The 18067-nt window shown below is 34.4% G+C and overlaps 2 protein-coding genes across 2 annotated transcripts; one reads left to right on the top strand and one right to left on the bottom strand.

The window, feature by feature from the left end:
* Positions 1–5454: 5454 nt before the first annotated feature.
* Positions 5455–6681, bottom strand: LOC142518528 (bZIP transcription factor 53-like). Its single transcript, XM_075621321.1, has one exon. The coding sequence runs from the start codon at positions 6236–6238 to the stop codon at positions 5771–5773; it is 468 nt and encodes a 155-aa protein (XP_075477436.1). The 5' UTR covers positions 6239–6681; the 3' UTR covers positions 5455–5770.
* Positions 6682–15096: 8415 nt separating this feature from the next.
* On the top strand, positions 15097–15543 carry LOC142519759 (uncharacterized). The gene has a single exon (XM_075622788.1). It carries the CDS (start codon positions 15097–15099, stop codon positions 15541–15543), a length of 447 nt encoding a protein of 148 aa, XP_075478903.1.
* Positions 15544–18067: the final 2524 nt, after the last annotated feature.

The following is an 18067-nucleotide window of genomic DNA, read 5'->3' as shown; positions in this document are numbered from 1 at the left end:
GTGACATCTTAAATGAAGAAATGAGGTGGAGATATCAAGGAGCCTCTACCTCACAGTCAGATGTTTTGGCTGCTGAGTCAAGGGAGGGAAGCAAGATCAAGAAAAAACAAATCAGAAGCCAAGAAAAAGCATGTCCTTGCGGAGATATGCCAACATAAAGTGTTGTCGCTATGGAGAAAATGAGCATATTAAAAAATATTGTCGGCAACAGAAAAACAAACATGAAACCGACCATGAACAAACAAGTATCATTGACGAATTCAATGTTGTTCACGAGCTAGAGCATGAGTCCGTAAATTTGGCAACTTGAGTAACTAGTTGGGTGATCGATAGTGGAGCAACAGTCCACGTCACATCTCGAAGAGAATGTTTACATCCTGCACACAAGGAGACTTTAATGGAGCAACAATCCACGTCACATATCGAATATTCGATAATAAGCTGAGGAAAAGAGACCGGGACGACTGGGATAAAATAAAAATTTTTATAAATATTTTCAAGACTTCTTAATATGATTAAAAATGATTAAGTTTTTCTAAAAATGGTAGAGTTCAAATTATTTTACGGGACGAACACAATTTTATCCGAGAAGCCGGTTTTGGGCCAACAAGGGACTTTTAAAATATCAAATGCATTATTTTAGAAAACTAATTTTTAGAAACTTTTATTTTACAATTAAATAGGTTTTATGGGCCTAATCTACCCAATATAAATAGGTCCAATTGCCCCTAAGCTAGTCCAAAACCTAAGCCCATTATCATACAAATTAAAATGTATAAATTGAAAACCTAAGCTTCTAAGTGCACATATCAGCCGAAAATCACAAACACTTCACACACATAAATTTGAAAATTCCAAGAGAAGAAAACAAGGAGTCTTCGTCGTCCGTTCGTTCTTCTTCGCACCCCACGCCGACGATCGCCTATTCGAACGTTTTAAAATACAAAGGCACGTTTCTAAATTTCTTTGACGCATCATTCAAATTATATTATGCATGCTTTGTTTATTTTTGCATGAAAAATATTTATGCTCGATTGGATTAACGATAGAACGAATATTTCAAACGTTTTGACGATTTTACGCTTGTTTATTTAATGTTATGATTTTTAAGGGACAAGCTACCAATTTAGGATGTTAAAGGGCTGGGAAAGCGTCGTTTAAGGGACAATACGAGGGCCATACTTGAACTAGAACGGGCCGTGCATGGATGTTAGAGGAAGTGAGGGTTTTATTGCATGCTTTGATGATAAAAGGGCTCGGCCGAGCATGGGCACGAGCAAAGGTGGTTAGGGCCTTGAGTGGGACGTGGTCTAGGGCTAGGAAGAGTCCTAACATGGCTAGGACTCAAGCACAGCTGCTAGGGAAGAGTCCACGGGAGATAGGACTCTTCCCATGCGATCACACGGCCGACTGCTATGTGGGAGTGTCGTGGCTCGGCTAGGGATGGCCAGGGTTGGTCCAATGCGGTGCAGTAGAGTCCAAGGTGAGTCCTAAGAAGGTTAGGGGCAGGCTGGCTCAAAGGAGAGGAGCCGTGAACCCTACAGCCCTTGTGCGCATGCATATGTGCGTGGGGGCTGGTTCGCACGGCTTCGTGCATGGAGTAGGGGCTCGGGGTTGGTCTAGGTTGGTTCTGAGGCTAGTCCAGGGACTATTAGGAGGGTGTGTGATCGGTGGTGGCTGGAATAAAAGAGTCCTAGTTCGAATAGACTCCTAGGAGGGCATGGAAGAGGGGCGTCGTGGCTTGTGGCTTGCGTAGGGGGCTTTAGCCTGAGCTGGAGGCTCGGTACTGGTCCAAGAGGGTTCAGTAGGGTCCATAAGAGGTCTGGTCATGGGATGGCTCGAGGTGGCTCGCCCATGGTTCAAGAAAATCGAGAGTTGGCTCGAGGGAACTAGCTAGGGTCCGAAATAATTAATTTTAATGATTAAGGGTCGGACCATGGTCCACGGGGGTAGATTCATGGTTCACGAGAATTTTTTAGGTATAAAAATATATGTTTAAAGTTTGGGAAGAAAATATTAAAGTTTGAATTAATTCGGGAATTAAACGCTTTACGAATTAGTAATTAAGGAATTAAATCGAAATCCTCGAGTTTACGATTAAATAAAAATATTAGCTAAAATAATTATTTGAGATTGTCTCGAATCAATAAAAGTAAGAAAAAATCAAAATCGAAAATTTTAGGGTCCAAAGGCAAAACAGTCATTTTACACCTGGGTAGTACGAAAAGACGCCTTAATCTTTCTTCACTCATCGTTCATACCATATTATATGAATTGATACATGTTTTCATGAAAAATTTGATACAATATCTTATATTTTCGTTTTTATGGCATAATATGAACAAAACTAGAGTTTTCATATTTTAAAACTCATGGTTATGATGCACAAAGGGTCTGCCATAATAGGATTTCTAGAATGGACGTTTTGCAACATGTTTAATGGTCATGAGATGCATGTTTAAGGGCTGGACAAGATAAGGCACCTTGATAAACGAAAATTTGATTTGCATTGACTAGGGTTTCGGCGTTAGGTTCCTAGAGGGGCACAGATCTTAGCTGCTATAGGGTTACATCCAGGAGATCTAAGGGGATGGTGTGATGGTCCAAGATAGACTAAGGGTCGGCTGGTGCAAGGGCTAGGGCTCAAACCGCAAATGGCTTGTAACGATCGGGTTTGGTGGTTGTGGCTTCTAGGCTCGTTAAGTTCGGTCCATCAGGGTCTTTAGGGGTCGAATATGGTCCTAAGGTGGTGGCGTAGGGGCTGGTTGGGTCGGCTAAAGGCTAGGAACGAAGGGGCATACGGTTCGAACAAGCTAGGGTTTTCGAAAATTAAATGTGGAAAATTCAGTAGCCTTCTAAGCTTGATCAAAGGTCTTAAATGGTTGTAATTGAGTTGCATAGGGTATGGTTATTTGTTAATAAGCTATGGTTAAAGTTTGGTTAAATTTCGAGTTAATTTTAAGTCTAAGAAATATTTATAGGTGTATTTTAAGGTATTATTTTAAGTTTGGATGGATTCGGGTCATCGTTTTAAGGTCCAAGAGTAAATTGGGGAAGTTAGGCTTTCAGGAGCAAAACGGTCATTTTACACCTGAAAATTGTTATATGTCCTGCAGTGCCCTGAATGCTATAATGAATGTTAAAATTATTATTTTGAGAGTTTATGGAATTTTAATGTGAAAAACGATAACGCTAAAAAACGTGTTGCATGCTTGGTTTAAAAAGAAAAATGATATATGTGCATGAATTTTATAAGTGATGAAAAGATGAAGGAGGTCATTTGATTGTGACTAATACGATGAAATGATGATATGTAAAGTCCATGCTCAGTTGACGGGTGAGAGTGTCATTGATATCCCCGCCGCCTGGTACGATGGTTATACATAGATGGATCCATCGAACTACAGCTAATACGAAAATCACAATTAACGATCTGAATTCAATAAAAAGGAAAAACGTATACGTATATGATGAAAGAAAATGTTTATGATGAAAGGAATAAGGTTTAAAGATATGCATGTTCATGAAAAGGTATTTTATTAAAAGTATATTTCACTGTTGTTTGTGAATATATATGCATTACTTGCTATCATGGTTAAGGTTTGCTGAGTCAATAGACTCACTAGGTGTGATCGATGCAGGTGAGCATGATGTTGTTGATGATGGAGGACTTGATGGTTGAACTAGCTGGACTGATGATACACATAACTCGATGACTTTTGCTAGTTTTCCATATTATGTTTATGATTTAAGATTACTTTAAAGATTTTATGACTTTTGATGCTTTTGAGTGATTTTGAAATGATTTAAGATGCTTATACTTTATTTTGGAAAATGTTAGTTTTAGGTTTGGTTGACGTTTACAATTTTATGTTTTGAATTGTATTTTTGGGATTTTCAAATAATTAGTTGGTGAGTAGATTTTAAATGGCAAAATTATATATATGTAAAGTATTTTTGGCCGAGATTTGAAAGGGGAAAAAATTTAGTACATTTTAAAAAAAAAACGAGTAGTGGACGTTTAATGATGACGATCGAGGTTATAATGAGTTCACAATTATTGTATTTAGTAAATTTAGAATTTACTAATTAAATAATATTAGTAGTTGTAACTAATTAGTGCAAAATTCTCTTGAAACATTCTAAAAAAGTCTATAATAGATTAATTAATTAATTGAATAATTAAATAAAAGTTATTTAATTGAAAACAAATATATAATTTTGTATATGTTTATATATATACAGGTGTAAATATATACAAATATACTAACTTAATTCTACATGATATTTTCAAGAATATACATGTAATATTTTAAACAATGGAATTGCAATATCCTGATTCAAGTAAGATTCTTGATTTGATCAGGAATTAAAATTTATAAAATATTTTGTTAAGTTTTATATTAAATAACCTAATTTTTACGCAACAATTTTCTACCTCATGATTTTGGCTACTCCTAATTTTTTCAAAAAAAATCGGACACTGTCTTCCACAACACCTCCGTGCCGTCGCACCGCCTTCGTTATTTTGAGAATTTCGGCGATCAACTCTCGAAGCAAATTTCATTTAGATCTCTAGTGCGATCTATACAAGAAATCAAGTCTCTGAGTGTGAACTTTATTAGACGATCGAAGAAATGAGGAGATCCGTCCATAGGGATTTACGAAAAGTGCTATATCCGCTTAAAACTCGGAACAGTACTTGGAATCGACGTTTTATGCACAAAGATAAATTAAGCTAAATACTCGGTGAATGTTTAATTAAATCATACGACGCCCAAGAACGTTTTGAACGTCAAAACAAAAAAATTAAACTTATGTTGCATTTTGGATGCGAGAAAACGATACTCACAGCTTCGCCAACTGTTTAGAAGATGGCTCTAAAACACTAGACGAACTAAAAGAGACCTTTCATATTTGGGGCAATGAAGGTTTTGGTCACTACTGCCAGAACCTCACAAGCATAGCTAATCGTAGGTTGGAGAAAGCGTCTGATGATGTGCTTATGGAAACTGAAGTTAGCTTGTTCCGTATACTTGAACATGAAGTGGGGTTTTAGACCATGACTCAGGGGGCAAGCTGAACTCTGTAGATTTTTTTATGTAACTTGAATAATAAACTCTGCTTTATCTATGTTTTTGTTACCTCCTAAAGCTGGTGCACATGATTAGCATTTGTTATAATTTTAAATCAGAGTGACTGTAAGCTCGAAAATCCTTTCTTGGAAGAAATTGTTTAAATAAAATTGGAACATTAAAATTATAGGATCAAACACTTGCAAGCACTGCACAATTTAGTTAAAAATTAGAAAATGATTTCTGGGCGGCTTCCTGTAAGATTACAATTCTACAAGGGACACATATATAAAACTAGATCCAACAAAAAAAAAAAATTCTAACAAAGCAAGCAGCATAAACATAGCAGTCAAAAGTATTTCATTGGAAAATTCAATAATTATTCTAATAACTTGATTTATTGACAATATTCAAGTAAATTTGTTCATAGATATTACAAAAGAACATTCAAATTCAAATTAAACTCAAACTCCTAATCACTCTTTTCTTACATAAACTTACCTGAAAAAAGAACAATAAAATAATTTGTAAAACAAATTTCGACTAAAAGCGAATTAAAACAGGAAGATTTTGCAATATTCCCACGGTACATCTACCATTTTTTTCCCCGATGGTTGTCCGCCCCTCCTCGATCTCTGGACGGTCCGCGCTGCCCCGCCATATCCGTGTTTGTGTGGAGTTTTGAAAGTTTTTGTTCAAAACTGGTAGATCCCATCAACAGCCTGAGGTTGGAAAGGAATTTCCATCCCAGATTTAATCAAAATATTCATTTCTGAGTAGTCCTTATTTGCAATCATACCATGTAGATCATACATAAACCTAGAGTTGTTGCTGTTATAAGAAGCCAACATCTCTTCTAATAATTCCAGCCTCTTCTTCAGTTCCCGGCTTTGCATTCTCAGGAACTTGTTTTCCGAGTCGATTGCGCCAAATCGTCGTGTGACTTCATCTATCTTTCGAACCATTTCATTTCTTTTGGTGCTAAAATATATGGTTTGATCATTCAAATCTTTAATATGTTGCTCCCTTTTCATCCTCGAACGCCTAGCCGATTCGCGGTTCGATATCATCCTCTTCATCTTCTTCTCTTCATTGGTGATCATTGCGTAACGGTTTCCACGATCGTCTTCCGAACTCGAGTTGCTAATCTTTCTTGCTGACATTCTTTGAAATATCTTGAACTTTCTGGATTGTATATTTATGAGTTATGACAAAAGGATCAAAACAAGGGCTGATCAAGAAAAAACATAAAACCAATAAAGGAAAACAACCGAGAATGATTGAACTAGTCCAATTCTAGCACGTAAAAGGGCAATAATAATACTCATAAATATCACGTAGTCAAATCAACATGACAAGAATTTTAGAATAAACCAACCAAAATATCATGGCATTTGCATGGAATTCATGGTAAAACCAAACAAACACTAAATATGGGCAATTGGGTAATATTTAGCTCTTAAGATGAGAACAAACGATTAAATATGAGTATTTTTAGGGTTTAAATATATGAGTATTTATAGCAAGATTTTGTGGGTAATTTGAGAATTCTATATTGGTTTGTGGGAATGTTCGAAGTGGAATAAATTATATTTGGTAAGACTAGTAAGAATTGGAAGCATTTGGATAAAGATGGCATAAAATACATGTTTACTTTGATCCTCATGAATTTGGACTCGTGAATTTGGATAAGGTCGTAATAATACCATAGGCAGAAACATTGCACACTGTCTCTTGGATGTTCTTGATGTGATGTCTCTACTTTGTTCATGATTTTAAAAAAATTGAAGAATAATAGTGCAAAACTAGTTCTAAATATGATGTATCATATTCAAAACTTATTATTTACATTTGAAAACTATTTATGGTCTTTAATATTTTTCTCTTTGTAATTCGATTTTCTATGTTGTCAAAATTATGTTTTAGTCTGTTATCTATGTTTTTTTGTCAATTTAAACTTTTTTCCAACGTGGCACATATGTACACAAATAAAAAGCTGATACATCGTTGAAGTTTGTAGGGTCACATCAACACTCTAAAACATAAATGACCAAAATTGTCAAAAATCAGAATATATGTGAGTAAGACTGAAATTTGATAAAAACAAATGATTAAAATCGCAAAAAATCAAACATATATGATCAAAACTTCAATTTTCTCAATATTCGAAATAAAATATAATGCAAATAACGTTCAGCTTTCAAAATAATTTTACGTACTCTCTTTTGCCTTCAGAAAAGTTATAATTGATTAATAGTACAACAACGTAAGTGTTCTGTGTTTGTAAAATTTTTTTATAATAAATTTGATTTATATTCAAATAAGGATAATATCAAAATTGAAAAAATAATAAAGGATCATATGCAATTCGAATTGATTATATTTATATGAGATCATATCATAAATAATGTAAACATTAATCAAAGACTAAGCTACAATTTAAAATGTCCAAATAAAAAATAATACAAATTACAAAATACTAGACCATAACTTTAGACTTAATAATTGTAATAGATAATTAGAAGTTTATATTTCTATTTTTTTGTGCGTTATAATTGGAATCCAATCAATTAAATTGGACTTCAATCAATAAGGTACAGATAATATGTATATATATATTTTTATACTTACTAAAAAGATTATGATAATAACTATACAATTCGTCTCACGTTGGGATTGATACAAATTTATTTTTTAATTTGTCGTATTGATATAATTATAGAGATATGATAATAGTACAATAAGTTTCTTTTGTACAATTGCGTGTGGCAAGTGATCACCTTTATCAATAATCTCCATGTCCATCGTTTTAGTTCTCGCTGTCTCAATTAATATACCTTTTAATGCCTATAGGAGTTCCATTATTCCGGTGCTTAATAATTTAAACTAAAATAAATTAATAATTGCATAAAAACATTGAAGCAAATTAATCCAAGTGAAAATGAGACATCAAAAAATTGTGAAGAATTCTGTGAGCCTTCTCTCTAAAGATGGCGTCCGAGATGGACAAGCAACAATAGAGCTCCAACAGTTGATCTTCTACATACACTCTGACGACAAATGTGTGAATGGTATACCGAAAGAGTTTTTCGACGTGGTTAGTCCAATACTCAAGTCGCTATTGAACTCACCAAAGAGAGAATGCTCAAATATAAGTACACAAAAACTGCAATTTGATTCAATATAGCTTCTTCAAGAAGCGAGTGATGATATTCATAGGGGTTAAAGTTATTATTAACTCGAGATACAACCTTTGACCTCCGTCGAACTTTCTCAGTCCTAAGTACTTTTGTCACCAACTTTTATCTATGCACCTTAGTAGGGTCTTGGTGGGATTCAATGAATATCCAGAGCATCGCCAACCCCTTCCCTTCTAGTCGGGTTGTAATTTTGTTTAGATCAAACATTTATCACTAAGCCAATAGTTATAGCCGTTAGTCAAGGCAAAACTTTATTTCCTTATATTTGTAATAGTACATAATGCACCTATTTGTATAATATTATTAAAATAAAGATTGTTTTACTTTAGAGTCAATAAAAACTCAAGCCATAAGTTGGCTTGCCCGGACACTTACTCTAACAATTTTCCACTTGTCTTATAGTCAACTACCCATAGATCTTAGACCCGTTGTTTCACGATGCTTCTCAAACAATGGTCCTGGCAGGGGCTTCGTCAGTGGATCAGCAACGTTATCTGGGGAGGCAAGTCTCTCTACCGATTTGTCTCCTCTTCCCACAATCTCCCGAATTATGTGGAACTTCCTCAGTTATGTCTGGATCGCTGATGAGACCTCGGTTCCTTCGCTGGCGCAATGGCGCAAGGAATGATACCCATAAAACTAGAGTTGGATAGATTCACACCATGGGACATTGAGAGATATCCTTTCTTGGACTCCTTCAGTAGAGAATCTCCTCAGTGTGACATTGATATATGTTGACTGGGTGAGCCCTAGCATCTTCTTGGATCTATCCCTATAGATCTGTATTCCTAATACATATGATGTTTCACCCATATTCTTTATTGAGAACTTACCAGCTAATCATACTTTAGTTGACTGCAACATCTCTACATCATTTTCAATAAGTAGTATGTCATCAACATAAAACACTAGGAATGTCACTGCAATCTCACTAACCTTCTTATATACACAAGGTTTCTCAGGATTTTTGACAAAATCAAACTCTTTGATAGTGTTTTCAAATCTGAGGTTTCAATTCCTTGATGTCATGTTTGAGTCCATAAATGGATCTCTGAAGTTTGCATACTTTATGCTCACTTCCCACTTATGTGAATCCTTCAGGTTGAGACATGTAAATCTCTTCCTTAATATCCCCATTAAAGAACACTGTCTTCACATCCATTTGTCATATTTCATAGTCATACTATGCTGCTATGGCTAACAATATCCTAATGGACTTGAATGTTACGACTGGAGAAAATGTTTCTTCATAGTCAATATCTTGCCTTTGGACTATATTCTTTTGCTACCAATGTAGCTTTGAAGGTCACCACCTTCCCATCCGCTCCAAGTTTCTTCTATAAATTCATTTGCATCATATGGGAACAATTCCCTCATGTGGATCTACTAAAGACCATACTTGGTTCGAATACATGGACTCCTCTCAGACTATATGGCTTCAAGCCATTTAGATGAATCAGCATCACACAATGCTTTCTTGAAATTTATTGGATCACATCTAGGAATGGGCTCCTCTTGGCCCTCTTCAAGAAGCAGGCTCAGCCTATTAGGCGGCCTTGAGATCTTTTCGGATCTCCTGGGAGCTTGTGTTTCTTTGATTGGCTGTTGGGGTGTGGTTTCTGCTATTTGTGCAGTGGGTGGTTCTCGAGTCTCATCGAGTTCTATCATACCGTCTTTTCTATCCAATAGAAACTCTTTCTCTAAGAAGGTGACATTCCTTGAAACAAACACATTTGTTTCACTAGGAAAATAGAAATAATATCTAATAGAGTTCTTTGAATATCCCACAAATTAGTAATTCCAAACGATTTTGCGTTGAGGCTGAGGTCTCCGAATTTTCAATATCCGGAGACAATGCAGCGACGACGGCGCGGTGGTGGAAGGAATCAAAGTTGGCCGAAATATATTTCCCAAAACCTATGGGATGGCCGGGACTTGTATATGCAGAAGAAAAGGATTTGTTGTGAATTTGTGTGCAAAATTATATATGGTATTTAATTATGAGTCCTGATGGTGTATATATAGAGTGAGACTCCTAATCCAATTAAGACTCTAAGTCCTTCTCCTACCAGGACTCTATGTCATTATATATAAAATCTTATATTATTATTTATTATATTGTGCATTTGTCAACTTTTGATAACACATGATAAATAATAATATATGTACATGTTAGTAGTCACCATTACTATTACCAACATTTAATTAGTAAATTCTAAACTCACTAAATAAATGATTTCGAACTCATCATAACCCCAATCGACAACTAAGACCGGTGATGTATCAAGGATATAAGTCTTGTTCATATAATGAACATCGAAAATTTCGAAGACCAAAATTTTCACTTACTATATTTGGCAGCTCCCAGTTATAGTGAACTCATTCACAAAACAAGCAGTTCCACTCTCCTTCCTTATTTAACAATCATGCTAACTTCAATTTTTCCATCTTGTGGAAATAGCTAATAAACTCCTTTATAAGCTTCTTGTTTGATCTTCAGCAAACTATAGTCGCCGAATTTCAACTCCTTAAAATTTGACTATCTCAACGGGAACACAGAATCTGATACTTGTGTGGCCTTCAATGGTTCAGGGATACAGTTAGTCGTGGGTTCACATCTCCATGTGATTCAGAATAACATTTATTCTTATTCAAGTTTACCCTAGTTAACCTCATTCTTTTTATCAACTCCTTGATCAAGAATGTCAGAACTCATTTCTGATTGCACCCATCAGATCATGGTAAGAGCATCTAGTAGCATCGTCCCATAATCCCCTAGGTATCACCGATAATGCTTGCAAGAACCTTTAAGTCATAGTTAGCGTACAGTACGGTCCTTTCAACACATATATCTTAATCGAATCTGTAACCATTGATATATCGAGAGTTGCATATGAATTTGATAATGATACGATTTATATTTGAGCACTAATAGTGACATGGTATGTGTAACTAAGAAACACATTTCCTTAAAGCACATTTCTTACTTGGACAGAGACTCCTTGCACTATTAACTCATCAGATCACATGAGATATCTTCACCCGTAAGCAAACGGTGAAGACCCGACTGCAATTTATTTGCTCATATATATTTCAAAACTACATCCAACCTCGCTACCTGATGACCCTCAATGACCGAGTCGGTAAACGGATCAAAGTGCATGCTAGTACGTATAACACATGCATTGTCCCGAGTCAAAGAACTAATTGTGTACAACCATAACTGTGGACTATTCCACTCGATAAGTGAGAAGCATTTGGACAGTTCGAGGGAGGGTTGTTCAGTGCATCATCATATAAATTACTCACATGTGGGAATGGACATCTTCATGTCCTTCTCAATGAAACATGACGTTTACACCACAGATTCTAGTCTCAAGCTCGTCTTGAAAAAAATTCCAGGGCAGAGGTGCATGAAACTATCTTTGAGTTTCTTTCATCTTTTTTTTTTTAAAAAAAAATTTCTATTTACTAAGTATTAAAACATTGCGACATCGTCCATGTTTACACCATTGGGGATGATACCGCATTTTTACAAAATATAGATTGATAAAAAGAAAAACGAGAAATTATAACCATCTCTATCTGCCCCCAAGACTCCACTGTTACTTACATTGGACTTTGTATAAATTCCATCAAAAAAGATAAACACAAACCTGGGAAGTTATTACAATTATATCATCAGAAAAGCTATTTAAATAATAAAAGAGCAATTATTTTTTATATATAAAACATAGTCGGTTGCTATTATTGTTTTGTAGCAATACAACTATCTTGAACCCATTGACTACATATTACATTATTTTAAACAAATAATTATCTTGAATTAATTTAGTCAATGATGTATTTTTCAATCCTTATCATGATGGCTAAGTATTATAAATGTAAAATAATTTGTGTAAGTAATAAATATACACACACACATCTCAATAATTTAGATAGAGATGGTATGGATTAAGAAAAGACCAATTTTGCAACAACTACTATATATATCTGGTTTAGGTCAATTTAGTTGGGTGACTTTTTTTAAAAGTACGGCAAAACAAAAAATGTCAAATTTTTCTTTGCATCAATTGGTACACATTCCGAGTATATTGAGGAAAGAGACAATAAATTAAATCCCAAATGGCTTCCATGATGAAAACTAATTTGAATATTGGTTTTCTTGATATTTTAGAATTAAAATTAAGAGTAGGTCACGAATTTTTATCTGTGAGACGGGTCTACTCTACCGATATTCACAATAAAAATAATATTCTTAGCATAAAAAGTAATATTTTTTCATTGATAACTCAAATAAGATATCTGTCTCACAAAATATGATTCGTGAGACCGTCTCACACAAGTTTTTGTCTAGAATTAATTAGTTGACCACCAAGAACTTGCGTTTTAATGCAGTCGTAGCCATCTTGGCTATCGGGAATCATGATCCAAATTGGATGATGAGGATATTTAATGATTAATCCAAATATATAGGGTTCATGTTTAGGCCCCACATAATTTATTTTTTAAAACAATGATTATTAGCTGTCGGGAATCATGATCCAAATCGGATAACGAGATATTTAATGATTATCATTAGTTCAAACATATATTTAATAAATTATAGAGACAGATTTGCTAATAAATCTTTATGTAATGTTATTGGGAAAACAAATTGAATACAATTAGGGGTATATTAGTAATATGGTTTATTAAATGTGAAAAGTGTACTATATATTTGAGATATACGAAAAAAATGAGACGCGGACTATATAATTGAGACGAGGGAGTAGTGTTTAGCAAGGTTGTTGTAAACTTATCTATGGATTAATTTTCAAATATGTCTAGACATATTATTTAAATGTTGTATTTGGATTGATGAATTTAAAGTTAAAAATTTCAAATTTGTAATAATTGCAGTGGATTTTAAAATCTCTAATAATTATTTTTTAAGTAATTGCAGTGGCTTTTAAATTCATCTCAACACTGAATCATTTTAATTATTCTCCTCAAATACTTACTCAAATCCAAATCTTTCCTCCAAATGCAACCTAATTTGATTTCTCATTTCCCGCGGTATGCTTCTTTTTTTACCATGAATGAAATAAGGTAATAATGAAATCGACTTTGGAGTGGAATAAAAATGAGAATAAAATAGTAGATTTGGAGTGGAATAAAAATGATAATAACTACTCAATAAATATTATTTTTCATCATCATCAACAACATTATCAATGAATAATAAATATAATAATAATAGTAATAATAATAATAATTGTTATTATTATTATTATTATTATTGATACACTATTAATTATTATAAAATTAACGTCATCATATAAGTAGTATATCCATTAATTTTACTTTTATGGTTTTTGTTAGTATTTTCTTAATTATAAATAAATATCATTAGATAAAATATTATAATAATTTTATTAAACTATTATTTATTTTACTTTATTTATTTTTATTATATTGTTAGGCCTAAATCATAGTAGCCCAAATAAAATTTGGGCCTATTATGATATCGCTTATTAAGTTAAAAAGATTCGAATGTTTGAGAACTTGGACTTCGGCGTATGATGAAGTTAAGTCACGATCCATAGTGATCATAGAAGATGGATCAAACTACTCAGAAAAATACAAACAAAAGCACGAAGAGTGATAAAAAGGAAGGATTGTTAGACTTAATTTAATTGTGATGATGAGAGTCAAAACCAGTAGGTCGTGATAATAAAAGCAGAAGACAGTATAAAAACAGAAGCACTCATATCGCTTAAACTGAAGCAGTACTTTTCGAGTACTTAACGGCTTATAAAGCAGAAACAGAACTTAGCTTAAGCAGATACAAGAACTTAACATCTTTCGTTTGCTAGTTATAAATCTTAAATATTACCGTTACTTTACCTAGTACTAGTATTAATTACATCATTTAATGTTGTACGAAGTCATTTAACACACTTTACTAGTTTTAGTATAAAACAAAGAGTGATTAATCCGAAGCTTTCTGCAGGACCCTTTTCGATGATAAAGATGATTTACTCAGAGTCAAAGAAGCCGTTTTGTTTATAGATGTTGGATTCAAGGTTTCTATATATAAGGATCAATCCTATATATAACAAAAACGCTTATCATTATCAAAGAACACATTCGATATCTAACGTTGTTTTGCGCTATTAAGAACTACTACTTATCTTCAAAGCTCAATATATGGAAAAGCAGCACACTCTTTATAGCAATTATCTGATCTTCTGAGATCATCTTGTGTTGCTGTTTCGATATCTCTTCACAAGCTATTCATGTTACTATATCTTATTGAGAAAAGTTTTGTAATCTGGAAAAGAGTCTTTTTCAGAACTTTGTTGTATTCGTCTTATTGTGTTGTGAATCTAAGAGTTTCATTAGGCAAAAGATAAGTTCTACTGAAGTGGGTGTGTGAACAAGCAGTTCTGCCTGAAACTAAAGTGGGTGTGTACAGTAATAACCAAAGTCTTTTAGTGATACCTTCTGGAAACATAAGAAGGGGAAGACGTAGAAGATTTCATCTTCGAACTTCCAGAAACAATCACTGTCTACTGCCTACTGTTTTATTTTTTCCACCCCATACCATTAGATCGTTTCCGCACTTATTATTATGATCTGCTGGATATATATTCGAACAAGATAAGCTATAATCTCTAACAGGATTCTAGCATCTTTGCAAAAACATCAAAGAAAATAACGAGTTTATTCACCCCCCACTCTAAACTCTATATCGATTCCCAACAAGTGGTATCAGATGCGGGTTATTCTTGTTCTGAAAATCTACAACAGAAATCGCACATTTCAGCAAAGTCCCTATGTTCTCAGAAGAGGATTTTGATGATTGGAAGATCAGGATGAAAGCCTATCTTGCAGCCCAAGACAATGACATGTGGTTTGTCATCACAGATGGTCCCTTGAAAATTCTAAAGCCTAATACCGCTATTGCTGTTACTGATGGTGCACGACAAATGCTTGAAAAACAAAGAAGTGAATGGACAAGCGATGACAAAAAGAAAGCAAATCTAGACAATGTTGCGAAGGATATTCTCTACAAAACACTTGACAAGAATACCTTCAGCAAAATCAAGATGTGTCCTACAGTAAAAGAGATTTGGGAGAAACTCATCCAAATTTGTGAAGGAAATGAACAGACAAAGGAAAACAAGCTGTATGTGGCAATGCAAAGGTTTGAAAATCTCAAGATGAAAGCTGAAGAAACTCTAAGCGAGTTTGATGAGCGGTTCAGCAGCTTGGGAAAGTAACATGGCAATACAGAAGTGGCACTCAAGGTGATGAGAGCTTTACCCAGGGAATGGGATGTAAAGACAATGGCTATGAGAGTCTCAAAAGATCTGAACAAGTTAGAGCTACATGACTTGTTTGCAGACTTGAAAGCTTATGAGTTTGAGCTGTAAGTAAGAAGTGTAGAAGAGCCCTTGTCTAATCCTCCTACTAAGTGTATCACCTGCTGCTGTTATTGAAAGCACATCTGACAAGACTGCTGAACAAATCAGAAATGATGCAATGTCCCTCTTCGTGAAGAAATTTTCAGATTCATGAAGAATAATAATTGAGCATACCAAAATCCTAACCAAAACTTTAAGAAGGATTCACTACCTGGTGATATGGCATGCTTCAACTGTGGAAAAATCGGACATTTTATTGCAGACTACCCGAAACCTAAGAAGGATGACCAAAAGAAGAAGGAATACAAGCGTAACGTTAAGAAATCCAGAAGAGACCGCAAAGCAATTATCGCTGAAGAAAGTAAATTAAAATCGGCGAATTCTAGCTCTGAGTCTTCTGACTCAGATAGCCATTCCAGCGATAGTGATGAAGAAGAAATCAAATGTCTCATGGAAAATACTGAATCAGCCTCGACATCTGGAGAGGAATAGGAGAGGAAATCCAAGATAAGCAGCTCTACATGGTATTTGGACAGTGGATGTTCCAGACATAGGACTGGACAAAAGAGTCTAATTTCAGAAATAATGAATTGTAATGGACCAAAGATAACTTTTGGGGACAACTCAAAAGGTAAAAACGTGGTAAGGGTAAGATTATTCATGGTAATATCACTATAAATGATGTGCTCTTGGTTGAAAATTTTTGTTAAAATTAAATTAGTATTAGTCAACTTTGCGATAATGGTTACTCAGTAGCTTTTCAGAAGCACACATGCACAATTAAAGATGCTAATGAGTCTATAGTCTTAACCGGTATAAGAGAATGCAACACTTACAAAGTATCATGGAACAAAGATCATGTTAATAGTTCCTACATGTTTAGTTGCCTCCCTTAGTGATAAACATTGGATATGGCACAAGAGATTGAATCATCTTAGCTTCAAGTCTATCAATAATCTCAAGAAGCAGAACATAGTTGATGGTTTATCTAATAGTTAGTTTCGTTAAGAATCATGTATGTTCAGCATGTCAACTTGGCAAACAAGTAAGATCTTGCTTTAAGAATAAATGTAGGAAAAAAACATCAAGATGTTTGGAATTATTACATATGGACTTGTTTGGTCCAATCCCTATCATGAGCTTAGGGGAATGAAATTTACTCTTGTTGTTGTTGACGGCTTTTCTATATTTACTTGGGTAATCTTTCTTCCTGGAAAAGATCAAACCAGTGACCACCTGATAGAGCTTTTGAAAAAGATTCAAAATGAAAAATCAGTTTCTGTCATTAAAATCAGAAGTGATCGGGGCACTGAATTTACTAACAAAATTCTTGAGTTATATTTGGATGAACGGGGTATTCATCATGAATATCCAGCTGCCAGAACGTCTCAACAAAATGGAGTAGCTAAGATGAGAAGCATAACTCTTAAAGAAGTTGCTAGAACAATGCTAGCAGATGCAGACATCTCTCAGCGCTTCTGGACAGAAGCAATCAACACAACGTGTTATACACAAAACAGAACCATGATCAACAACAGGCATAATCAGACTCCATATGAGATATGGAAAGGGAGTAAGCCTAATGTATCATATTTTCATGTGTTTGGTTGCAGATGTTTCGTGCTTAATAATGGTAAAAATTATTTATCTGCATTTGATTCAAAATCAGATGCTGGACTTTTTTTTGGATATTTAATAGTAAGCAAAGCATATAGAATTTCAATAATAGAACTCTTAATGTTGAAGAAGCTATTCATGTTGTCTTTGATGAAGATAGCAGTGCTCCTGGAATTTCTAACACGTCAAATCTAAGTAACATATTAGACAGAATTCATCTGGAACTGGATAGTGAAGATGATGCAGAACCAAGTGTCAAAGATGCTCAAAATCCAGAACCAGACATTCCTCTAGTTATTCACACAGGATGTACCAAAACCAGTAGCTGACATTCCAAAACCTACTCTTCTTTACCTGAGCTTGATCCAAGTCCATTAAATCATGAAGAATCCCTCTAAATCCTTTTATTTGGAGAAAATCACACCCTCCATTTTTGGTTATTGGAAATCCAACAGCTCTATTAAGCACCAGAAGGCAAATGATAAATGAATATATGCATGTTGTTTTTATCTCTCAGGATGAACCATAGAAGATTGAAGAAGCTCTTCTGGATCCCAGTTGGATTGAGTCTATGCAAGAAGAGATGAATCAATTTAAAAGAAATGAAGTGTGGTTTCTTGTACCTAGACCATCTCATCAAGCAGTTATTGGAACTCGGTGGGTATTTAGAAACAAGCTAAATGAAGAAGGTACTGTTGTTAGAAATAAAGCAAGACTGGTGGGTCAAGGTTTTAGACAAGAAGAATGAATAGATTATGATGAG

Source organism: Primulina tabacum, chromosome 11, assembly GCF_025594145.1.
Source record: "Primulina tabacum isolate GXHZ01 chromosome 11, ASM2559414v2, whole genome shotgun sequence".
NCBI lineage: Eukaryota > Viridiplantae > Streptophyta > Magnoliopsida > Lamiales > Gesneriaceae > Primulina > Primulina tabacum.
This window is presented reverse-complemented; position numbering and strand designations above follow the sequence as displayed.

What these genes read in the sequence shown, in the direction of transcription:
- LOC142518528 (XM_075621321.1), bottom strand. Translation starts at nt 6,238, where the DNA reads ATGTCAGCAAGAAAGATTAGCAACTCGAGTTCGGAAGACGATCGTGGA.
- LOC142519759 (XM_075622788.1), top strand. Translation starts at nt 15,097, where the DNA reads ATGTTCTCAGAAGAGGATTTTGATGATTGGAAGATCAGGATGAAAGCC.